Source organism: Acomys russatus, chromosome 24, assembly GCF_903995435.1.
Source record: "Acomys russatus chromosome 24, mAcoRus1.1, whole genome shotgun sequence".
Lineage (NCBI taxonomy): Eukaryota > Metazoa > Chordata > Mammalia > Rodentia > Muridae > Acomys > Acomys russatus.
Window position 1 is genome coordinate 33,051,001 of NC_067160.1, and position 25,732 is coordinate 33,076,732.

A 25,732-nucleotide genomic window follows, 5' to 3' on the forward strand; every position below is an offset into this window, starting at 1 on the left:
GAAGAATCCAACACCCTCTTCTGGCCTAGGCAGGCAATGCTCCCATACACATAAAAAATAAAATAAAATAAAGTGGGACAGGACCAGGAGATGGGTCAGTGTATAAGGCATGTGAAACCGAAGCCCAATAACCCAAGTTCCATCTTGAAGCGCCACAAGAGTCAAGGAGAGAACCAACCCCTGCAAGTTGTCCCTGCCCTCCACGTCCACACCGTGACCTGAGCACTCATTCACACATCACCCACAGTCATGGAAATAATAATTTAAAAAAAAAATTAAATGGGACAGTTTCAGGAAGAGAGTAGATTTTTCTTATACTTTTATGGAATGCCTATGATTTACATGTCATGCACCAAAATTCCTCTCCTCCCCCCAGTAAAATAAAACAAAAGTCTTGTCACAGAAGCTATAGTGTATCACACAGTATAGCCTTTTGCCCACCTATGTTTGCTTTCAAATGTTCATTGCTACGAGTCATGGGTCTGGTTGGAGGCCTACACTATCATTACTGGATCCTCACTGGGACTGTTGTCGGATAGCCCTGTTGTTGCTGTGTGTCAAGGAGATTCTTTATCTTTGAATCTGTAGGTCCTGTCCCTTCATGTGTTCCAGCAGGTCATACATGGGGTAGATGTTGGGGTGGGGTTCACGCAGAGCCCTGGATCAGGGCCCACTCCCTTGTCCTCAGGGCAGGGCCTGCTCTCTCGCTCCTGTGTCATCAGGGCAGGGCCAGCCCATCGGCTCTGGAGTCCCCAGGGCAGGGCCCACTCTCCCACCACCATGCCATCAGAGCAGGGCCGGCTCACCCAGAGAGTAGATTTTTAAGTTGATAGCCCATCCATCCTCCCACTGTGGTTAGGGTCAACTCCATCACAACCTTAGATAGAGTCTGTGGGGGTCATGAAAGAGCTTCACAGTTTCTCTGGAGCCAGCAAAGTATTTCCAGAACAATGAGACAGTTTTCAAATGTGTGACCTTGGTCAGAAGTGTGATTAAGAGGCCAAACCCTGAAAGAAAATATGCTTGTTCTCCTTAGGACTGAAATGTGGATTCTAACAGTCTTTCTTGTTTTTCCTTCCCACTCATATTAGAAAGAATATAGGAAAGAGTACGAAGAGTCCATTAAAGGCAGAAACCTGACGGGCCTGGAGGTCACGCCAGCTTTGTTACATGTCAGACATGCAACCAAAATAGCAAGCGAGGTAGTAGCCACTCGGCTTCCCTCCCTCTTCACCCAATAATCACACTAATGACTCATTGCTGTGTTCCTCCTGGGGTCATACCTGACGCAGACTCTTGGGTGACATTCCCATGTTTGATACTACTGTCTAATCTATGACCCATTTTAATTCTTCTAATTTTGAAAGTGGAATATCTAATAAAACACGCCTACCTTAGTATTCTATAGCAAATCTAATAAAACATGCCTACCTTAGTATTCTATTAATTTCTAGTTTTGTTTTTAATAATTAACAACAACTGTGAACCATACACCCTGCATTTACTCACATGTTTACTTACTCAACTGTTAAAAATTGGAATAGTTGTTTTATTTATTTATTTATTCATTCATTCATTTTGGTTTGGTTCTTGGCTCTTCACTGAAGAGAACAATCCAGTCTTTGTCAGTTTTGTTGATTTTATTTTGTAATATAGAAAGAGTATAGGAAAGATCTAGAAGAAAGCATCCGTGGGAGAGGTCTCACTGAAATGGAAGATACTCCTGACATGCTGAGAGCAAAGAATGCCACTCAAATCCTCAATGAGGTATAACCATGGCCAACTATTGCATGTACATAATTCATATGGCACTTTCATCCTACCCAAGTTAAACCAAGAGAGAGAAAAATAATAATTATTAACTGCTGAACAAAATACATGTCAATTTCTGATGAGTAGATATGAAAACAGATTGTGTCTATAGAAGTTGTCATAACCAATTAGAATCTGATATTACTTGATCTAGTTTTGATGTATTCACACTGCTCATTTAAATGAAAGCATCATACCACCCTGGGATGGTGTGCACCTAAATTTAATCCTAATTATGTACCAAACTACATTTAAATTTTACTTTCTGTGTTAACGGACTTGCCTTGATTGATGCCACTGTATGTGGAACAAGATGAACAAGCATGCCATCCTGTCTGGTGCAGGCAGCTGGCAAGGACGTCACCTGCAATTACTGAAGGGGCATGTTACGTGGATTTTTATTCATGCAGTTCTGTTACCATCCAAGAGAAGGCAGGTGACATTTTTCTTTAAAAAAAAACAAAACAACAACAACAAAAAACAATTCTTCTACAGAGAGAATATAAGCGAGACTTGGAGCTGGAAGTCAAAGGAAGAGGCCTCAATGCCATGGCCAATGAGACCCCAGACTTTATGCGGGCCAGGAATGCTACAGACATTGCCAGCCAGGTCAGTGCTTGTGCGCATGCTCGTCTTTCCAAAAGGTGGCCGTGGTTATAAGGATGTATTGTTGGCTCTCTGTCATTGTATTTGTTTGACAGTGACATTGTTTAGCATCCTTAAGCATCTGCTGTAAATGTGAGGCCCAGGGACTCTTTGCCAGGCTGCTTCTGTCTGCCTTTCTGAGTCTACCACCACTGGGGACAGTCAGAACAAAATGCAGAAGCTGGAGGGTCAAATTACTATGTGGAGCTGGGGCAGCTTCTAACCAGCTTGTTTCTTAGTCAATCCACTCCTTGTCTGGCACTAAGAACACCTTCGTTAGATTGCTTGTGGAGTCCTCTTTCCCCCTTGCTTCTAGACCTCAATTAAAAACACATCTTTTTAGGCATCCAGTGTTTGTAAGGCTCTCTCATGTCAGATCTTATGCAAAAACAAAATAAGACAAAAGATAAGAACAAAACAACAAAAACCCTGCTTTATCTACCTGAGATTCCCTTTGCCCATACTCATCCTCCATCCAAGTGGATAGGAAGTCTTTCAACAACCAAGACCTTTCTGATTCCCACTCTTTAATATAAAACTATAAACAGGAAGCAGGAAAGATGGCTTAGCAGCTACGAGCCCAGGCTTCTCTTGTGGAGGACCCAGATTAGATTCCCAGCACCACATCTCAGCTCACTGCCCTCTATAACTTCCACTCTAGGAGATCCAGTGTCCTCACCTGGCCTCTGCAGGCACCGGGCGTGCACGTGGTGCACACACAGACATCACAGGCAAAACACCCACACAAAAAAAAAAAAAAAAGTAAAGCTTTAAAAACTATAAACACACACACACACACACACACACACACACACACACACACACACAAAAGACTATAAACACGACAGGAAGAAATGTTATCGAATGCCGGGGGGTGGGGTGGAAAAGGAATATGATCACCTCTTAAGTCAACGAAGCTAACAGATGCTGTGCTTCGTAAACATTCAGCGGACTGTTGGGTGCCCTTTTGCAGATTAAGTACAAGCAGTCAGCCGAAATGGAAAAAGCCAATTTCACTTCTGTTGTTGATACCCCAGAGATCATTCATGCTCAGCAGGTCAAGAACCTTTCTAGCCAGGTAAGGATGTTCCTCAGGGCAAAGGTTTCCTTAGTCCTGACGAATTCTTTTCCCATAACTGTTTTCCCCACCACAACAGAAGACCTTTATTTACAGCGCCGGTCTGAGTCAGAATTGAGATTTCTGAACCGGATTTAAAGATAGATTGTAAGAAGGGTTTGGGTGTGGACACCTCAGTGACAACGTGTGACACCCTGGGTTCTAGCCGAAGCATTGGAAAGGAAAAAACTCAAGACATTATAAGGGAATTTCCAATTGCAAAAGAGGGTGTTGATGGTACACTCACAATTGATGGCTATTTTAGCATCTGTTATAATGTGAGTTTAAGGTGTATGAACGCATTGTGGAAGACACAGAGACCCCTCCACTTGTGGCTGGGACTGAGTCGTCATCAACTTGGGTGACACAAACTGCCTGAGGCATCCCAGGCTGGATAGCTTCCAGCTTCCTGCAAATCGTGTGACAAAGAACATGAAAGCTTGGCCTGGGGTGGCACATACTTGTAATCTCAGCACTTGGAGATAATGGGAGAGTGGGCTGTACAGCAAGACCTTGTTTCAGAAACAAACAAACAAACAAAAATATATATATACATATATATGATAAAAATAAATAGCATTTCTTCCTACGTTAGTACTCTTCAGTGATGAGCAGGATGTACCTGCCTGGGCAGGATGCAACAACCCTTCCCTCTCCTGCAGTAGAAAGGCTGTTTCAGGTTTACCAGCCTGCATGACTGTGGGCTCACTTTCTCTATTTCTTGGAACCATTTCCAGAAAAAGTACAAAGAAGACGCAGAGAAGTCCATGTCATATTATGAGACTGTTTTGGACACTCCAGAAATGCAAAGAGTCCGTGAGAACCAGAAGAACTTCAGCCTTGTAAGTTTCTGTTCGGCTAAGTCCCAGTGGTGGGCAGGCTAAAGGGGCGTGGCTTTGGGGACATGCACTTGGCATCCTGTGATAGAGAGGAGCAGACATGAGTCTTCTCTGGGCTCGCCCGTGTGTTTTAATCCCCTGTGAGCAAGGAAGGCTTACCTGCTCAGTAAATGGCTCCTTGTCACTGAATACAAATATTACCATCTTTTTTTTTTTTAAACTGGTGACATGTCCTTTTTAAACTAAATCTCAGCAAGAAATACTTTTCTAAAAAATTTTAATACGTTTTAGGTTCTTAAAATTTAGTTTCTGTGTCTGTAGTCAAACATAGGTTGGCATTAGAGGATGCTCTTTGTGAGGTGTGAGGCCCCAGGCTCAATCCTGGGAGTCTCTAGCCACGCTCCATCACTGTTTCTCTCCAAACTTCTTAACGACTTGGCTACCACATTGGGATTGTTGTGGGATGGGCTGTCATTAGTGTAAAATTCTAACGTCCCACCCGCAATACAGAACAATTATAAAATGTGTAAGAGAATGTTGAAATCTTAACAGGATATTTACTCTTTCTTCATAGCTCCAATACCAGTGTGACCTTAAAAACAGTAAAGGGAAAATTACAGTTGTTCAAGACACGCCAGAAATTCTGCGTGTTAAAGAAAACCAAAAGAATTTCAGCTCGGTACATTCATGATTTACTTTCCATCTAAATGCTAACCTAATAATACTGTTCTCTTTAAGAAGGTACCCGGGCCCCAGGCTGACACAGGCAATTAACCTCTAACTTGCCCAGTTAATGCTAGTGGGTCCCTGGTAAAATGCCCCAGTACTTTGTTTCCAAACCGTCACTCCTGAGAACAATTGAAATAACTTAAACCTAACAAAATAACTCTTCTCTTTCTATACGTATTTTTTTAATCTCAAACAGTAACTCAGACAGTAACACGTGTTGTATTGTTCCAAGAAGATGGATTTCTTTGTGATGTGGTTTTCTTTTATTAGCCTTCTCCAAAATAACTGACTGACTGTGCACTTCTTTAATGGTTTCTGTGGTTTTTAATCAGTGTTTTCTGTTTTTTTTTTTTTTCCTCATTCTGTATTAATATGCCGTGATACTTTGAAGAGAACTCTTCAAAGCTGGCAAGTGACTGGCCTTGCCTCTGGTTCGGGGCGTTGATTCTGACAGGACGGCCACTCCGTCTCTTGCCTGGAAACACTATAGTGTCTGTTTTCACAGAAGCCACGTGGCTAGTCCTTCTCCAGGCACTGCCCGGGTTCCTCTCTTTCTGTGTAACACTGTCCTCACTCTGAATGCCCAGGTTTTATATAAAGAGGATGTGTCCCCGGGAACAGCAATTGGAAAGACCCCTGAGATGCTGAGAGTGAAGCAAACGCAGGACCACATCAGCTCGGTAAGCACATGTCAGAGCCACTCGTGCTATTCTCAGCCTGTCTTTGATAAATCTGTGACTTCTGAGTTATACCCAAAACTTGTCACCAGAGACAGGGTCCAACCTAAAAGCAGGTGTGTGGGCACCGCCATCATCGCATGCTATGTGCCACCTCCTAAAGGTGAGGTTAGAAGTGGAAAGCAGAGGCTTGTGAGAAAACAGGACATATCAGCATTAGAGAATGACTTTCCAGAGACACATGTGGCCACATCTGTCCTCATCAAATGAACTGTTGGATATGAAGAGGCTGGCAGACAAGAGGCCTCTTTGTACTTACGCATTCTCTGGTTTCCATTGCCTCCCAAGAAGTCTTGTTCAAAAGAAAAAAAAGTGAAATGGCACAGCCTAGAATAATTATTCTTTCTGATAAATCTTATGGCTTCCCATCTCATCCTATGTGGGGTATGAATCACCCTTTCACCCAGGACATTCCGGAAGTGCATGCTACCTGTTCTCCCTAGCCGTCTACAGGGCCAGATTTTACTCCTGCACCATTTGTGCACAGGTAGCCCTTATTTTATTAAGGATGGCCCCAAAGTGCAAGAGGAGCAATGCTGGCCACTCAGACAGACCAAACGGCTTCACTGGGCTTCGTCTGTGTAAACAGGTCAAAGGATTTATTCCACATAAGAAGCAGAGGGAGGCACGGAAGGATACAAGTGATGGGAGAACAATTGAGTTGTAATCTGAATAAATTAATTAATATATATATATATATATATATATATATATATATATATAATTAAAATGCAAAAAAAGGAAGTAAAAATGCCGAGGTCGCTGAGAGGTACAGTAGGATGAACTTGGAAAAGAAGGAAAGAAACCCATGATTGTTTGCTGCTATGCCTCAGAAAGCCACAGTCCATGGCAAGCGCTTAATTAAAGAAAAAAAGGCAGTCTGTGTGTGGTGGCACACAGCTTTAAACCCACCACTCACTGAGGCAGAGAGAGGTGGATCTCTGTGAATCTGAGGGCAGCCTGGTCTATAGAGTGAGAAACACTAAACTAAAAGAAAGATGGGGTGTGACCCAATGGTAGAATGTGTGCTATTGGTGCACAACAGATCTACTAGTCAATCTTACACATGTGGCAGGAAGAATTCAGCATGCAGTAATACCTTTGCATTCCTATTTCCGTGTAGGTCAAGTATAAGGAAGCAGTTGGGCAGGGAACTCCGATCCCTGACCTGCCCGAAGTGAAGCGTGTGAAGGAGACCCAGAAGCACATTAGCTCGGTACCGACACTTGCATGCAGTTGTGTGATTGGCCACCTCTCAGGTGGTACCCTAGTTCCATCCATCCTTTCCTTCTGCCAAAGGCCCTCCCATGCTTGGGGATGCTGTGGCTCCTCCCCTGTCCCCCTCAGGTTGCAGAAGTAGCCAAGAGGCCTTATATAGCTTACTCCATTTGACTCCTTGACTCTCTGTGTTACAAACTTCATTTTGAATCTTCTGCCCACTAACCTGGAAAAAAAATGCCCACAGACTCTGTGTTGCTTTGAGTGGCAACTTTTGCCTTTCTGTAGTTTTCTTCTATTCAGGTGCTCCACCTGCCTCTGCCACCGTGTGCTGGGATTCTCAGTGCTCACCAAGACGCCAGGCCTAGGCTGGAACTCATTAAGAGGGAAGGAGCCAAGAGGTTTAGAAAGTGGGCATCCCTTAACAAAATTTACAGTTCTTAGGTGGTACCCCTAATGGGAAACAGATTTAGGGCAAGCACTGAGGACACAGTTCAGTGGTAGGACACTTGTCTATTAAGCAGTAGGCCCTGAGTTCAGTCCCAACATCACAAATAAACCATAAAAATAAACACAGTAGGAAAAGGCCAACCAACAAGAGCTAGCTTACTTGATCCTGCAGTCATGGCTAAAAATTTCAGAGAAAGATGCTCTTCCTGAAATGCAGATTATCCCTGCTCATATCAAGTGTCCAACTCGGGATCACCTAAGGCTTCATTAAAGCTGGGGCGTGGTGATGTATGCCTGGAACCCCAGAACTCAACGCTGAAGCAGGAGGAATACTGGGAGTTTAACACAAGTCGGGGCTAAGTAGCCTAAGAGCCTGTCCTGTGTGTGTGTGTGTGTGTGTGTGTGTGTGTGTGTGTGTGTGTGTGTGTGTGTACACATATGGTAAAATGCTAAGAAATTCATTAGGAAATGCACAGAATTCTCAGTGGCTCTGAAGGAATAAGTATCAGAACATCACATGGTTAGAAAATTATAACACAAACACATGCTTCGACTACAGACATGTAGATCTACTATGCTCAAGACATTAAGACTGGATACAATAAAATGGTTATCTTGGGTTGGAGTGTTATAATTTTTTTTTTTTTTTTTTTTTTTTGGAGGGGGAGGTTACTGGCAACTGAGCCCAAGGCTTTACACATGCTAGTCAAGAATGTTTCTCGTTGTTAATGAAATGTTTTTACCATAATTTAATGCATTTTAAGAATATACTAAGTATTGGCTGTGGAAAATGCAAATTTTGATGCCCAGTTTTCAAAGGGGCAAAATTTCTACAAATATCTGTGGATTCTGTTTTCCTCTGTCCCTAAGTTGATTTTATAAAAGCAGCTTGTTTTTATGGATGCCTATCAGAGCCCCTCACGCAGCTGTCGTCTGAAGCACTTGTGGTCACTCTGCTTTCTGGCTGTTCTAATTATTCCGCAGGTTATGTACAAAGAAAACCTGGGCACAGGCACCCCAACCACGGTCACCCCAGAGATTGAGAGAGTCAGACGCAATCAAGAGAACTTTAGCTCGGTATTTACAGATATACGAGATAAGAAATTCTTTCCCATTAAAAAAAAAAAAAAACTACCAGATAACCAACTTTTCAAAGTAACAGCTTAATGATTCTGTGTGTGTTTGTGTATCATCTTCTGACAAAAACCACCTGACCTGATTCAAAATGGCCACCCTCCTCATTGCTCTTTAACATTTTTAGCAACTGACTGGTGTGAGCTAGAACTGAAATACTGTTAGCACCATTAACAAGCTTCCTCCGGGTGCTTGCACCCTAGAACCCAGTGCTTCCTACTGTACCTTTCTAAGACATAGAAGTGTACATTTCTTCTGTAAAATTGTGACATGTGAAAGCATTGCCCTGACTAAACACTGCTATCTAAAAATCCCTTCCTCACCCATGTCCCACCCTCCCCACCTTCCCCTCCCTGCCCCCTTCCCCCCTGCCCCCCACCCCCTGCCCCCTTCCCCCTTCCCCCTCTCCCCTGCCCCCTTCCCCCCTCCTGTGTCTGTGTTTGTTTTAAATGTCTTCTGGGTACTTTCTTGTATCTCACAGGTCTTGTACAAAGAAAGTTTGGGGAAAGGAACCCCTACAGCCATCACTCCAGAGATGGAGCGAGTCAAACGCAATCAAGAGAACTTTAGCTCGGTATTTCTCAGGGGCAAAATTCCCAACCCTAATTCTCACTAAAATAATAGTAACATTACTGTCTTTAACATACAAATGTAAAATTACTAAGCTCATATAATGAAAGAATGATACCAATAGTACTTCATATTTCAACCCAAACCTAATGCAATCTGTAATACAGGTGTGAAATTTTAACTGTTTTCTTTACAACCCAGCTTTGTATCCATTCCCTTAAAAACCTACCGTTCTTCGTCTCCTTCCTCCAGTTCTAACTAGTGTGGTACAAGTCAAAAGTTAAACCTAACATCCTTCCTCAAAGGACAGCATTAATCAGAATTGTATTTATTGTGGCTTGATTTTTTTTAATAGTTGTAGCTTTTCCTAAATAGTCATGATTCTTAAACATCTACATTTGAAGACAAAAGACCGATTCACAGTAACTCAGGAACATCTGTTTACTTATGTCAGCGAGCGTTGTTGTATGCCATACAAGATCAAAGTGAGCTTTCTCGTGGAGTGTCTTCAGGGTCACTGCCAAGCTGATTTTTGTAGTTTTAATGCTTATGAATATTTAGTCTCCCCAAACCCTCTTTTTTTCTGATGCAGTGTTGTCTCTAACTCATTATAGATAGTAACTACAGTCAGCTTAAATGTTGTATGATAAAGCCTAACCCTGTGTATTTGAAGAGTATGTGTAAGCTAAGCAACCCTGTGTGTGCACTGAGGACCCCAAGAGACCAACTGTGATGGTTTCTCACTCACTCTATTTCTTAGTCTTATTTTATTTCTTTGTAAAATCTTCAAGATTTATTATAAGGTGAAATCTGCCTAAAAGCTGGCTCCTGGCTGATATGACTGTCGGTTCTGTGCACGCAGATATTGTACAAAGAGAACCTGAGCAAGGGGACCCCCCTACCTGTCACCCCTGAGATGGAAAGAGTCAAGCGCAATCAAGAAAACTTTAGCTCGGTATTTGCGAGACAGTTCCTTTAACTCCATATTAAAAAGAATTAATTTCGATAAAGCAAAAACTTTTACTATTTGTCCCTTTATAATAATTTTAACAAATTCTTTGAAAAAACAAAACCAAAACAAACTCACCAACTGAATCTTTCTGTCCTAGATTATTTTACTTACCATTTAATCTCAGTGCTTTGTGCTTTATGTTAGATGCATAGGTGTATCTGATTAGCTTGGTGTCTGTATGTGCTATTAGGAACTGGACTGGTGGGCTAGGCAGGTGCTCTACCGCTTGGAGCCTTCCCTTAACACTCTGAATTGGTTCCTTTCCTTTACAGTGTTGGTAGTCTTGGTACTTTTGAAATTAACTGATTTCCAAACACCTGAACCTGGGAGCTTGTATTTACTTGGGAATCGTTCAATCTGATGTTTCTTAGTTAGTGTAACAAGAAAAGACACTGATGCAAGGCTTGGGGTCTCAGTTTGGCGGGTGGCATGGGGGGGGCCATAATTCTCTTGTTTGGGAAAGTGGAGACCTTTACTACAGGTCCCACCTGGATAAACAGCAAAGAAAAATATTCAGAGTTGGAACAATTGTCCTAAACAAGCCATTTTATGACTAGAAAGCTATGCTTTCCTAAAAACAAAAACAAAACAAAACAAAAAACAAAAACAAAACAGGATCTTACTATGTAATCCAGGATGGTTTGAAACGTGCCAACCTCTGGCCTCAGCCTCCCTAGTGCTAGGACCATAGGCAGGTTTTTCTTTTTCAAGCATGCCAATTAAGTCAGGATACGTTCATACACACTATTGTGTTTCTAATTATTAACTGATGTTTTGGAAAAATTCCAATAATAAATAACCTGTGGTCCTTCCATATAAGGAACTTCTGGACCTGAAATGGAAATTCACGTAGCCTCTGAAAATTTAACTAAATCCACGCTAGGGAGGAGGGTAGATCTGAAATGTGCATCATTTTAGTGAAGTACTTCCTAACGGTGTGGCACTGTCACACATTCCATTAGTTAACTCCCTTTGCTTCCCCTTTTGCTTTGTTCCTAATTACTGCTCACTAACTTGTCAATTGCAGTGCATTTTCATTGTACATTGATATGTCTTTTGGGGTGTTTCATTTACTGGTTTTCCTATGAGTTCATTTTTCCTTTCTTGGGAAAGGTATTGCTTTATTTTTATTATTTATATATTACAGTGTGTTCTTGTGTATTTACTTGAAATTAACTATTGTAATAGCCCTGTTCAATTTTTTCATTGTCAAAGTATGATTTGTGTTATCTACACAGGTTATATTAAACAATGTTGTCTAGTGGTGCCCAGGCCTTTTAGATACTATGGGAAAGACTGTATTGTATACTAAATATAGACTTTTGGACTTGATCGTTTCTGCAACCTTAACAAAGACTTAACGTAGTGAGAGATCACAGATTCAGTCTGTAGTTATAAATGCCTATTATGCTCTAAGACAAATGTTTTATATAGGAAAAAAAAAGCACTATTTGCTGACTGATAAAGTTATCTCTGGTGTACTGAGCATGTCTATGCTCTTATGTACCAGTTTGAGTTTCTCCTTTAATTCTGTGGGTTGGAGTAGAAGGATGAGCAGGTGAGGTGGTACTTACCACACAGCCAGCCAGGGCAGGGGGCGTGGCCTTTCCTGCTCTGACTGCCTGTGTTCTCCTCCGGTGCTTTCTTGTGTCATCCAGGTGTTGTATAAAGAGAACCTTGGGAAAGGGATTCCAATCCCCATCACTCCAGAGATGCAGAGAGTCAAACACAATCAAGAAAACTTTAGTTCGGTATTTAAAACGAAACAAAACAAAGCCCAAAACCCTTTAACTGTCCTTTAAAATGCTATTAAAAAAAAAAAAAAAAAAAAGATTAACGGCTAGAACTTTAAAATCTAATTAACTCATCCCAGTTTTAAAATGATGACCTGTTTTGTATCCAACTTAATGCTGCCATTCCCCGTGACTCAGTTTCCTTGCCTTGGTTAAACATTAACCTGGTCATTAAAAGTTTTCCAGAGTAAAAATAAATAAATAACACCATCGCGTGTCTGAGCAGCTGTGGTCACCTTGCTTTGGCAACTTTCATGGGAGCATGAGGCTTCAGAGTGCCATTCGTGAAGATTCCCCCCTCTGGCTCGCTTCCTATCCTAACCTCCCGTCTCCTGGCACTGACATGGTCCTCCTGAAGTTTCCTTCTTAGCATCCGATCATTACTCTAGTTACCTTAAAAGTAATTGTCCCCGGTGTGTTCACCCAGACTAAAAATTACTTTGACTTCTTTGGAAAGTCAACAAAAAATACGTATGAATCCTCCCACTGATCATACTTATAAAACTCAAACATTCTTCACATGGTTTATGAAAGTAACTTCCTTGGTTTGGTTCGCGTCTCCTGTTTTTCTCTCATAATGACAACTAATTTCTCTTTTCATAGTGTTCTTTATTGCTTACGCTGAAGAAATGAGCTCAAACAACGAAAATAACAGAACCCCTTTAAATGTCTTTGTTTCTGTGGTTTCTTCCTGCCATCCTTTTGTCTTACAGGGTGACGCTTCCAGCTATTTCCCCAGCCCTAACTGTTCTTCCTCCCTCCTGTCCCACAGCCACCCGCTCTGCTCCACAGAGAGGGAAAGTGACTAATGGCTCTTTCTGTTCTGCATGCTTTCCTATCACATAGGTTCTCTACAAAGAAAACCTGGGGACAGGAACTCCAATCCCCATCACTCCAGAGATGCAGAGAGTAAAACTCAATCAAGAAAACCTTAGCTCGGTATTTTGGAAAGAAAAGAGGGGAAGACACCATCTAACTGCAGAACCAAACTCACCGTTAAACCCTCTTCCTTCCCCTTCCTTTGCTTCTAACCTATCTTTGTAAATGGATATTCGTTCTCAGTTTACGTTTTGATTTTTTTTTTTCACTTCACCTGATGATTTAAAACCTTTTTTTAAATGAGTAAACATTTTAGTTTTGTGGATAACAAAACCAAGTTCTAACCATCTCAAACCCCTGCAATTGATTAGGATGTACTATGCTCACGCAAATGGGGCAGGATGAGGGTAGGGGGCCTGACAGTGTGGATGACTTAACAGCCTTTCCTAGCTAGCAGTTTAGGTCCTTGCTTCCGTGACTCACAGCTTCCCTGGCCCAGTAACAGCTTCCTTAAATAGCACATGGTCTTGTGAGCATAGAACTCCCAGCTCCTGTGTTATTTTATACCAAAGAGGTTGACCTTACCTTCAAATGTCACTTACCATTGTTTCTCTGATGCTTTCTCATCGTGCAGGTGCTATACAAAGAGAACATGGGCAAGGGAACCCCTTTACCTGTCACTCCAGAGATGGAGAGGGTCAAACACAATCAAGAAAATATTAGCTCGGTACTCTGACAAAAAAAAAGAAAGACTTCTTTCATAATTTTAAAACTACTTCAATGACTTAAAATAATCCCTATTAATCCTACTTTTAAAAGTACATTAAGCCTTGTCGATTTCTTGACATTTATTCTTCACTCCTACCTGGCCTTACCTTAATTTCATAACAAAATTGCTTTATTCCATTTAAAATTCTAATATTGAGGTAACAGATTTTCCTGCAAAATATTCTGCTCTTTTCTCCCCAAACTTACTCCTGCTGTACCCAAAGTCTCTCTGTTTTGTGTGCTTGAGAAATTGGGGGTAGAGTGTTTTGAGGTGAAGTAGAAATTATATAATGGGTCCTTCTTGAATATTGACATCTTTGATGGCTTGGGGTTCTAATTTACCCCACCAGACTTGAATCTTTTGTAGTGCATAGGATTGGTCTGCTGGCCCTTGCACAGGCTAAGGTGTGCTCTTACACTGAGCTATATCCCAAGCCCTACTATGACAGATGTGGGCAAAGAGACCTTGGGCAAGTAACTGCTGATCTTCACCCATAAAAAAATGATGTAAACTTCACCCAGTGGTGTTTTTCACAATTGAGTAAGCTGCTGAAAAAGAAAAACGTCAGCAGAAAGGCTCCGTCTTAGCGATGTTAGTTTTGGTTTCGTTGTCTTTTTGTGATCTTCAGTGCTAGCTGTAACAATCTACTTCTCCCAAGCTTGTGTTCTCTGAGATTAATCTGTCAGTGGCTGGGAAATAAGGTTCGTAGGGACATCAGTGAAGTTATCACTCAGCCTTTAAACCACCTGAACGATTCTCTGGTCCATCAGAACCACCTGGGAGCTGGTTAAATCAGGCTTCTGAGTCTGGCCTGTGCTCCCTTTGCTTTGTCAATAGCTGCCGGATGGAGCAGAGAACACAAATTTCTAGTAAGTTCTCAGCTGATAGTGACCAGCTATTCCAGGGCTTAGAGAACTGCTGGAAGAGAAACCCTCCTTAGTGCCGCCTCCCAAGTCTCCTGGGCACCGAGGGCACCGAGGGGGACGTCGAGGTTGAGGATTTATCATGACACGTGTCTTTTGCTTGTACATGCTGGGAATGTAATTGATGAAAACATTTCTCATGGCTGATAAGTATGAATATTTAGTGAACAAAATAAGCAGAGCACAGGAGAGTAAGATAAACACTTGCCGGGGGGCGGGAGGTGGGGGTGTCTACAATTTTATTCCCTATGAGAGCCTGTGCTGCAAAAATGCCCATTAAAGAGCCGTTATATTGGGGCAACTTCAACCTCCACGGTACAAGCCCTCATGGTAACCCCAACTCGATGATGTGTGAGTGGACAGTCACATACTAGTGGTAAAATGATGGTAGTGCTTCCTCCTTTCTGCAACATCACGGTTCTCACTTGGAGTCTGTGAGTTTCAGTGCAAGGATGGACCATAGAAATGTGTGTTTGCGCCCTGCTCTAACTACAGTCAAGTTCTCCTTTGAAAACATAGACTGCTATCTAACCTTAGCACCTAAATGATTTGGTGTCCCGCCGCCCAAGGCCTTGTCAAAATTGAATGTATTATTCTATTTGTTCTCTTGGTAATTGTAACTCTTTTTGTTGTTGTTGTGTTTCCTTTTGGATCTTTGGATCCACTGGACTCATTTAGGTGTTGTACAAAGAAAATGTGGGGAAAGCCACCCCAACCCCTGTCACTCCAGAGATGCAGAGAGTCAAACGCAATCAAGAAAACATTAGCTCGGTATTGTCTTGAGAAATGAAAGTGCTTCTAATTTTGCAAAGTAACTCTTGCAGTTTGGCCTGCTCTTAATCCCATTTAAGGTTAAAATCAAATAAAGTGGCAGTTATGCTTTAATGTCCTCTAAACAGCACACGACACTTATCATTGCCATTAACTGTTTTTGCTTTTTTCTTGAAAGCTAGTCTCACTAATAGCAGTAGGCTACACTTAATGTTTTCCTCTCCTCCCCAGCTGTATTTATATTTCATAGTGAGCATTGTCTTCCGGTGAGTGGCTTCTAGCTTCAACTTTGTTTCTCACAGGTGCTATACAAAGAAAACATGGGGAAAGCAACCCCCACACCCTTTACTCCTGAGATGGAAAGAGTCAAACGCAATCAAGAAAACTTTAGCTCGGTATTTGAGAGGGAAAATGAACCATTAAATTTCTAACAAGCCTGACCATGGTGGCTACACCACTAATTCTTCTCACAGTGTTTCCAAGACTTGTGATACCTTTTACAATTCTTCCTTGGCCACTTCAAACCAATGACCCACCCTTGCTAGTTGACACTGAGTTCAAGTCTCCTCTCTTGCTTTCTACTGTTAACATTTTAATGGCTTTCTCTTCTTGAGGTGTTTCTTATACTGTGTGACATAATTGGGCCATAACAGCGAGGTTCTGACTTTTCAGAATTGTTTCCTCTGCTTTCTGATGTTGGGATGCTCTCTTGGCTCCTCTAGGTATTGTACAGAGAGAATATGAGAAAAGCAACACCAACACCCGTCACTCCAGAGATGGAGAGAGCTAAACGCAACCAAGAAAACATTAGCTCGGTATTTCCCAAGAGAGCAGTGGAGCAACTTGGAATTAACATTTTAACATCATGAAAACATGCCTTTTTGACTCAACTGAAAAAGACACTAAAACTTAAAACAAAGATAATGCAACATCTTGGAAAATGTTTTAATATTATAAAAATGTGCACTTCTTTTCACTGAAAATTCACACTAAAATTAATTCAATCATGCTTTTCCATTTCAAATGATCATACTAAACATAGGATAATTGTCAATGGCTTTGTTCCTCTTATACTTGACTTTAAGGTAGTTTTTCATAACCAGCTATAACAAATTGACCCCTAACACCATTTACCTTCTGCTTTTATTTCTAAGGTACTTTATTAAATGGGTAATACTCAGAAATTACTATCTTCACTTTGATATTCTTGTGATTTGTGTCTGGAAGACTGATTTTGGTTTCGGCATATTAGTTTACGTGATCTGATCATTATCTATGAAAAATGGTTACATGCTTAGAAGATATGTCTTTCCAGTTCCCTTCCCTATCAGATTTAACACAAAATGCCATCAAATATTCTGGCACTGGTATTGTAATTATAAGTAAATTCAAGAAGGCACTTTCTTCTTTTTTTTTTTTCTTCATAATTATACTGTGCCCCTTCTCCTTTGGAAATGAAGTATTTTCATTTCCAAAGTTGAAACAAGTCTTGTATCTTTTAATGCCAGCCTTGCCAGTCCTTGTGCTGATCTTGTACACCTGATCCAGTACCTGGCTACTATCTACTGACTTAAATTTACCTCACTAGTCTTTGAGCATGAGAACTAGAACAGCCCCATGCCATGTATTCATGCATGTCTCTTCTCCACAGGTTCTTTACTCTGATAGCTTCCGGAAACAAATACAAGGTAAAGCTGCCTATGTGCTGGATACCCCAGAGATGAGACGGGTTAGGGAAACTCAACGGCACATCTCAACAGTAAGTTAGAAATTCTTTTTTAAAATATATATTAATTTGTATAACTATTGCACTAACCAAGGACAAGACAAGTAGTAAACATCGAACCCCTACTCTGATCTACCCAATGGACAGGACATTCTCCACAGTTATGTGGAGAGCGGGGACTGACTCTGACGTGAACTCTGGTGCCCCATATTTGATGACCTCCCCTTGGTGGGGAGGCCTGGTGGCACACAAAGAAAGGATAAGCAGGCTGCCAAGATGAGACTTGATAACCTATGACCATATAGTGGGGGAGGAGGTCCCCCTCGGTTTTAGACCTAGGGGAGGGGAATAGAGTGAAAGCGGGAGGGAGGGAGGAGCGGGAGGATACAAGTGATGGTATAACAATTAAGTTTTAATCTGAATAAATTAATAAAATTAAAAATTTTTAAAATGTGTAGGTATTGCCTGCCTGTCTGCCTGTGTACTATATGTGTGCAGTAGCTGCAGAGGCCAGAAAAGGATATCGAATCTCCTGGAAGTGGAGTTCCATGTGTTTGTGAATTACCTCATGTGTGATAGGAACTGAACACAGGTCCTCTTTGAGAACAACATGTGCTCTTAACCGCTGAGCCATCTCTCCAGCCACACAAGTTATTTGATTGGCTGTCCAGCCTGCTGGACTATATTCAGAGACGACCACACTACCATAGTTTCATAAAGAAAATTCCTATTTCAGGTAAAATATCATGAAGATTTTGAGAAACACAAAGGCTGCTTCACACCAGTGGTGACAGATCCTATCACTGAGCGAGTAAAGAAAAACACACAGGACTTCAGTGACATTAACTATCGAGGTATTCAGAGAAAGGTGGTTGAAATGGAACAAAAACGGAATGACCAGGATCAAGACACTATTACAGGTAATTGGAAACAAAATGACAGAATTATATCAATTGACAAGGGACTCAAGTATGTGAAAGAAACGCGGGTCTGCAAAGCTGAGATATCAGTGGCATCGTCCGCCTTCTTGGTTCTGAGAAGACCAAAACCTAAGCTAAACAGGAGCAGCCCAGCCTTCCTGTGACTGCTGACTCTCCCACTTGGTTCTCAAGTTACAAACACAAGAACACGTGTTCTGACCACTGGCTTTTCCTTTCAGGTCTTCGTGTCTGGCGTACTAACCCTGGCTCAGTTTTTGACTATGATCCAGCAGAAGACAACATTCAATCCCGAAGTTTGCACATGATTAATGGTATGCACACCCTCAGAGATTCATGACATTACCACCACGATCTTGTGGCCTAGAGTCAATGAATGTTCCTTACCTCCAGGGTTTTTCATCTTCAGAGTTTGCTCACTGACTGGTGGACCAAACTAAGCATGTTTGGTTTAGGAAAAGATTTTGACAAACTCTCACTTCATGTCTCCTTCAAGTCCCGTTATCATTTTTGTTTTCCTAAAATTAGTCTTCTTGTTAGAGAAAAGATGATAAAATGCATAGGTGGAGGGACGAGAGCATGCTCACTCACCAGGGACATTGTGAACTACTTGTTAGGGCATATTCACAAAACTAGTGGGACATACTCATGCTGTCTGCTCAGGTACAGAATAAACCAATGGCCAGACAGCGCTGTGTACTCCTTTAATCCCAGTAATTGGGAAGCAGAAACAAGCAGATCTCCTTGAGTTCAAACCTAGTTTGCTCTACACGTTAAGTTCTAGGCCAGCCAGTGTTACACAGTGAGACATGACTTTTGTTTGTTTTGAAGTATCATGCTGTGCTGTTCTTTAAAGGTTTATACTGTAGTCTGTATATAGAGAGACCTATAATAACTCCTGGTTCTACCCTGACATGTGCAATTTTAAGGGTGTGCCCACACTACAGTGGGATGGAGGAAAGGCATCTCCATCCATCTGGAAGTGAGGGAGGTCTTTCTGTAGAAACCTAAAATGAAGTACGAACGTGATTGCTCTCTCTGGTCATGGAAGTGAGCCAGAAAAGGGGTGTGGTGATGGGAAGGCCCATAGTTAAAGACAGAATTGAGTCTGAAATCTCCTTGTGTCACTTAAGTCTCATCTGTAAAGAATAACTATACACTAGAAAGATTGTATGTAAGCCATAGAAAACCACATAGAACCACCATGTTTGACAAAACAAATGAATGCAACGGAGACATCACTGCTGTAGAAATCTTATCTTTGCTATATGTTTCCTAGTCCAAGCTCAACGCCGGAGCAGGGAGCAGTCGAGGTCTGCCAGTGCTCTGAGTATCAGTGGGGGCGAGGAGAAGTCTGAACACTCAGAAGCTGCAGACCAGCATCTTTCCACATACAGTGATGGAGGTGCCTTCTTCTCTGCGACGTCAACAGGTACAAGTAGGCGTTCCCAAATGGGCATTGTCATGCCCACCTTTAATCCCAGCATCTGGGTGGCTCTGGCAGGATCACTGCAAATCTGAGGTCAGCATGTGCTACATAGGGACTGTATCAAACAAATAAATACAAGTACAACAATTCAGGGGATGGTACTGACTGACAGCCATGAGGTCAGCTCATAGGTTGTTAATAATCAATCTTTTTAAAAGTTATTACTTTCCTGAGAAAGACTAAATTGTGGAGTTTCATGTTTAATTTTCATAATTTCACTAGCTCTTCTCTTCAGGTCATTGAAAAAAAGACAACATTCCTTGGCTGGTAAACACAGATGAACTGTCTACCATATGCCCTTACAAGCCATTTCTTCTTTGCAGCTTACAAACATGTGAAAACCACTGAGCTCCCACAGCAACGGTCATCTTCAGTTGCCACGCAGCAGACAACACTGTCTTCTATCCCATCACACCCATCTACTGCAGGAGTAAGTAAAGAGAAACAGGAACAAACTACTAGATGTGTGTGTGTCTTTTTCTTTAACTCTGATTATACAATGTGTGTGTGTACATACATACGCATTCAGCCTACTGGGTTCATAAAGTGTTGCTTATATGAATTTTTAGGGCTGACCACTTGGTATTAGATAACCAATGAAGGACCTCGTTCCAGCCTGACTCTCCGCTCTCATTAACTACCTATAAATCTTCATTTAGGTGTATGGCCTTGTAAGATTCCTCCAATTGTTGTCACTGTTCAGGACTTGTTAAGGCAGTCACATTGTTGACATTTCATGTGTGCAGCTCCCCTGCCCTATATATTAGGCATGTCCTGTAGCAGGCATCCTGGTCCTCTGGCTTCTTTGAAGAGGGGTAAGAGCCATACTCATCTGCAGGCATAAATACTGAGAATACAGTTGGAGATTATACTGGTTTTGGAAATGCACAGTAGTAGGCTCTCCTCTAGGTTCCATTGGGTAGTTGATAGGGAGGAAATTCTCCATTGAGCAGGCCTTAAGTTCAGTTAGATAGCTGTTGGCTATGGCTAAGACACAAGTGTCATTATTGTCTTTTCGGGATACTTCTCTGTGCTGCTCATGGCTGTGGTTCATAAGCATCACAGCTGCATAGGGCTGTTGATTTCCTCACTTGGCAGCTTGCACAGCACCTTCAGATATTGTGAGTCATCCTCAGGAAGGAGACTTTGAGGTCCGATCCAGTTAGACCCACAGTCTTGTATCTGAAGTGGGTAGTGTCTTCAGCAATAGGAACTTAACCTTACTGGCAAGCAACCAAGAACAGGAATAGCCTATATGGTTTTGGGGATCTCTTGAATTCTTCTACCTACAACTCCAAAGGAGATGTTTTTGTTAGACAGACTATGGCTCTTAGGGTAGCATTACTATCCCAGTGATATTACTTCATTAAAAAAGTATATGAAAGCTGGGCATGGTGGTGCACACCTTTAATCTCAGCACTTGGGAGGCAGAGGCAGGAGGATTGCCGTGAGTTCAAGGCCAGCCTGGTCTACAAAGTGAGTCTAGGACAACTAAGGCTACACAGAGAAACTCTGTCTCAAAAAAACAAAACAAAACCCCAAAACAAAAATATATGTAATTTTATAGTATATTATGCATAATTTATCAATTACATGTAATTATACATATGGACATAAAAGGATTGTCTATGGTTTTTTATGTATACAGTGCTCTGCCTGCGTGTACACCTGTAGGCCAGAAGGCTTTAGATCACATTATAGATGGTTGTGAGCCACCACGTGGTTGCTGGGAATTGAACTCAGGACCTCCAGAAGAGCGGTCAGTGTACTTAACCTCTGAGCCATCTCTCCAGGCTGCCTGTGGTTTTTTCAAACAGCCTCAGCACTCTTTATCCCTCCCACCTCCCCCAGCACCTGTGCCCTGCTGTTCCCTCTCTAGACCCTCACTCCCCACACCTTATTTCTACTTCTTTCATGGTTTCTGCAGTTATTCCAGGCAATGCACACACACTGGGGAGGCAGATGGCATTTCTCTTTATCTTTCTGGGTCTGGGTTACCTTACTTAGCATAATCTGCAGTCCATCCATTTACCTACAGATTTCAAGGTTGTGTGTGTGTATAACTGAACAGTATGCCATTCTGTATATATACATTTGCATCATCCCTTCATCAGTTAAAGGACCTCTGGGCCTCTGCAAGTGCTAGCTATTGTTGAGTAGAGCAGCAATGAACTTGGGTGAGCAAGCATCTGCAGAATAGGATCATCGAATACTTTGAGTACATGCTAAGAAGAGCTTTTTTATATCTATTTTGAATATTCTCCACACTGATTTCCATAAAGGCTACATCAGTTCATAATCCAAACAACGAGGGGTTCCCTCCTCTTTCCCACATCCTCACCCGCATGTCAACTGTTTTCTTGATCTTAGCCATTATGATTGGTGTAACATCAAATCTCTTAAGTTGTTTTAATTTTCCCAATTACTAATAATGTTGAATCCTTTTTGAGATACTTAGCCATTTTTATTTATTCTCAGAAGTTTCTGTTCAGAGCCACAGTCCTGTTTTTGTTTTTAATTGGATAACTGGTTCTTACCCTTTTTTTGAATTTTTTATGTATTCTGGTTATTAATCTATCAAAAGTATAGCTAGCTATGATTCCCTCCCAATCTGGACTTCCTCTGCACTTAAGTTTTTCATTTGCTGCACAGAACAACTGTTGGCCTTTACTCCAGGGTAAATGGATCTTATTCACAAAATCTTTTCCTATACGCTTGCAGCATACTGCCTACTCTTTCTTCTAGCGGTTTCAACATTTCAGGTTTTATATTGAAGTCTTTGACCCATTGCAAGGTTATAGAGACAGGTCTAATTTCACTTTTCTACATGTGGGCATTGAATTTTCCTAGCACCAAATTTTCTGTTTGTGCTGTGTTTGGCACTTTGACCAGATGGCTGAAATTATGTGAACTCGTGGTCTGATATTGTTTTCGTTGAGCTAAACGTCTATTTTTGCTCCGGTACCACACTGTTTTATTACTATAGCTCTGCAATATATCTTGAAATCTAGTGATAATCCCTCCAATCTTGTTCTTTTTGCACAAAATTGTGGCTATCAGGGTCTTTTGTGATTCATATGACATCTGAGGGATCTTGGTTGGGACTGCATTGAGGCTGTCCACAGCTTCTGGAAGGATGATCTTTTTCACAGTATTAATCCTTCTAATACGTGAGCAGTGTGGAAGTCATTCTATTTTCTAGTATTTTCCTCAAAATTGTTCTTCAGTCATTTAAAATTTCAAAGTAGAGGTTTTGTTGGTTCCGATTCTTTAACAATTTGACTTTATTAGGGATTTATTAAAAGGCATGTACTGGGGTCTGGAGAGATGGCTCAGAGGTTAAGAGCACTGACTACTCCTCCAAAGGTCCTGAGTTCAATTCCCAGAAACCACATGGTGGATCACAACCATCTATAATGGAATCTGATGCCCTCTTCTGGCATGTGGATGTACATGCAGGCAGAATACTGTATACATAATAAATAAATCTAAAAAAAAAAAAAAAAAAAGGCATGTACCTACCGTACAACCCAACTACCCTAAATAGGAGGGAAAGGAGATTAAGGAAAACAAGAATGAAACCTTCTGGCAATTCCCCTGGTGTAATTCTGTTGGTTTTTGTTTATCTCCAAAAGAATCATCCCTTAGATTCTTTGTTTTCTGTGACTTTTGTCCCATTAATTTCTACCCTGATTGTATTTCATCCTGTCTACTGGGTTTGGTATTTTTCCAAATGTTTAAGCTGTATCATTAGAACATTTACTTACACTGACTTTCTTAAAATTTTTTCATACAATATATTTTATCCTATTTTCCTATCTACCCAACTTTTATATTTTCCTTTTAGGACTGCTTTTAATGTGTCCCAGTAGTTTGTTGTCATCTTATTTAACTCCAGAATTTTTCTTTACTTGATTTCTTTGACCTATTTATCATTAACTAATGTGTTAATCTCCATAGGTTCATTAACTACTAGAGATTTGTTTACTGTTTAAGATTCATTACATGTGGTCAGAACAGATAAATGAAATTTCAATTGTTCTGAATTTGGTTAAGATTTGCTTTGTGTCCCAGGATATGGCCTATTTTAGAGAAATGTCTTATTTGCTTCAAACATTCTTTTCCATCCTTTCCCTTTAAGGTAGTATTTACTTACTCAAGTCTCCTGCTCAGAGAATTAAGGCAGTTAATACCAGTTTGGGGGCGGGGGTGATAGAGTTGCCTGCTGCCTGGGGTCATGGTCCTATCTTCTACTTCAGTAATTACAGCTTCATTTGGCTTTGTTGCTCTAGCCTCTCAGTTATGCTTACTCTTCAGTCCACAACAGTGCTTCCAATATGCTCTGGAAAGCTGTTTGGTGGATCAGTGAGAGGACGAAGGCGCAGTTGTGAGTTATTTTTTGTTTTTTTTCCAGACAGAGTTTCTCTTGTGTAGCCTTGCTGTCCTGGACTCACTTTGTAGACTAGGCTGGCCTCGAACTCAGTGATCCGCCTGCCTCTGCCTCCCGAGTGTTGGGATTAAAGGTGTGCGCCATCGAGTCTTTGTATAAGCTGACCAGCTATCCACGAACAGTAGGACATGTAAAGCTTTGTCAGTCTCAGCCTAGCCCATATGGGGAATGGCTTTGTCTTGGAGGCCTTTCTTTTTATTTTTCCCCCATACTTATTCATGTGTGCAGCATAGAAGACACTAAATCCCCTGCAACTGGAGTTAGACAGCTGTAAGCCACTAGGAACTGAACCCCGATCCTCAGAAAGAACAGGAAGTGCTCTTAATGATTGAGCCCTCTCTCTAGCAAGAAAAATCACTCATATATCTCCTTTGGGGAAGTCTTTATTCAGTGTTAGCATCTTAAGTACTCTTGGTGTTGAGTTGGAAGCCTTGATATATTCCAGGTATAAATTAATCAGCATACGATTTGCAAATATTTTATGGTTTTTTTGTTGTTTTGGTAGTAGCTACAAACTGTCCTTTTTAACTTGTTAATGGAAAAAGTCATATGCTCTTACCCTATAGATGTCGTTTTTCTTGTTTTCATTCCCATGAATAGAAAATCTTCCGTGCCATGTATGACTATATGGCTGCAGATGCGGATGAAGTGTCCTTCAAAGATGGAGATGCTATAGTGAACGCCCAAGCGATTGATGAAGGCTGGATGTATGGCACTGTGCAGAGGACCGGCAGGACCGGCATGCTCCCAGCCAACTATGTGGAAGCTCTTTAAGCACTTCAAGACCTCGATCAGGATGCAGTACCTACAATTCAGTGGAGACGTCAGTGTAGCCGTCCTCTCAAGCTGCCTCATGGTTTCACCTATATCAGTATCATTTAATGTGTTACCATCTCTTCTATAGAAACCAAATATTCATCTTTTCAGTTCTTAAACTAGACTTAGAGCTTCATTTTTTCTTGATTTTGCACATGAAACTAGAGACAGTAAACATGTAAAAGCACATCTTGAAAATTACCATTACCAACTTTCAGTTTTAAATTGTTTCACAACAGAATTTTAATAGCTTCTGTAGAGTTATGTAACCAAAACAGCTTTCCCAATTATAAAAACATTTTAATATTATTCTGAACATGCCAAACAATAAGAGAACAAATCACCTTTCTCGTGTTTACTAAGTGCTGATGCTTGTGTTTCTAATCTCATTTATGAAAGTTATAAAGATGGCAGTCAAAATAAACTGTTGAGGAACTGGAAACTAATAAAATCCATAGTACCAAAGCAAACTGCTCATGGCTAAACTTCAATTAAGTCTGAGTTTAAAAGTTACCTAAATTTGGGGCTGGAACAGTGGGCTGCTCTTCCAGAGGACCTTCTTTGAGTCCTAGTATCCACACGGCAGCTCACAAACACCTTTAACTGGAGCCCCACAGATCCCATGCACATGGTGCACACATACACACAGGACATAATAAAATTAAACATCAAACGAAACCAAAGAAGTTACCTGCTTCTTAATGTACTGATAAAAAAATGAGAAACAGACATTCTCCGAATGATCACATCTAATTCTTTTCGGCTAACACGAGTCGAGTCACTTGGTTAGTAGAGAGCTGAGGCAATTAACTCTAGCTTCTGCAGTTGGCATTAATCCACACTTAGTTCAAGGGGAGAATCCTCCTCTGCCTATCAGCTATCCTCAAGATGCTTAATCTTGCTGGTTTGATTAGCTTTCCAGCCAACCAGTGCACTCCTCCTGTAACTTCAAGTAAATCTGGTTAGTGACACTTC

At 41.3% G+C, this 25,732-nt stretch overlaps 1 protein-coding gene across 3 annotated transcripts in view; it reads left to right on the top strand.

The window, feature by feature from the left end:
* Window positions 1–24,715, top strand: part of Neb (nebulin) — a 199,123-nt gene extending 174,408 nt beyond the window's left edge. For all 3 annotated transcript variants that reach the window (XM_051167175.1, XM_051167177.1, XM_051167176.1), the window contains 23 exons: window positions 1,092–1,202; window positions 1,657–1,767; window positions 2,308–2,421; window positions 3,431–3,535; window positions 4,312–4,416; window positions 4,988–5,092; window positions 5,730–5,822; window positions 7,003–7,095; window positions 8,532–8,624; window positions 9,163–9,255; window positions 10,114–10,206; window positions 11,922–12,014; window positions 12,903–12,995; window positions 13,510–13,602; window positions 15,246–15,338; window positions 15,641–15,733; window positions 16,061–16,153; window positions 16,990–17,097; window positions 17,801–17,984; window positions 18,224–18,316; window positions 19,282–19,434; window positions 19,815–19,921; window positions 24,542–24,715. In XM_051167175.1, the coding sequence (XP_051023132.1) occupies window positions 1,092–1,202; window positions 1,657–1,767; window positions 2,308–2,421; window positions 3,431–3,535; window positions 4,312–4,416; window positions 4,988–5,092; window positions 5,730–5,822; window positions 7,003–7,095; window positions 8,532–8,624; window positions 9,163–9,255; window positions 10,114–10,206; window positions 11,922–12,014; window positions 12,903–12,995; window positions 13,510–13,602; window positions 15,246–15,338; window positions 15,641–15,733; window positions 16,061–16,153; window positions 16,990–17,097; window positions 17,801–17,984; window positions 18,224–18,316; window positions 19,282–19,434; window positions 19,815–19,921; window positions 24,542–24,715 (2,493 nt within the window). The remainder of the gene's footprint in view (window positions 1–1,091; window positions 1,203–1,656; window positions 1,768–2,307; window positions 2,422–3,430; window positions 3,536–4,311; window positions 4,417–4,987; window positions 5,093–5,729; window positions 5,823–7,002; window positions 7,096–8,531; window positions 8,625–9,162; window positions 9,256–10,113; window positions 10,207–11,921; window positions 12,015–12,902; window positions 12,996–13,509; window positions 13,603–15,245; window positions 15,339–15,640; window positions 15,734–16,060; window positions 16,154–16,989; window positions 17,098–17,800; window positions 17,985–18,223; window positions 18,317–19,281; window positions 19,435–19,814; window positions 19,922–24,541) is intronic.
* Window positions 24,716–25,732: the final 1,017 nt, after the last annotated feature.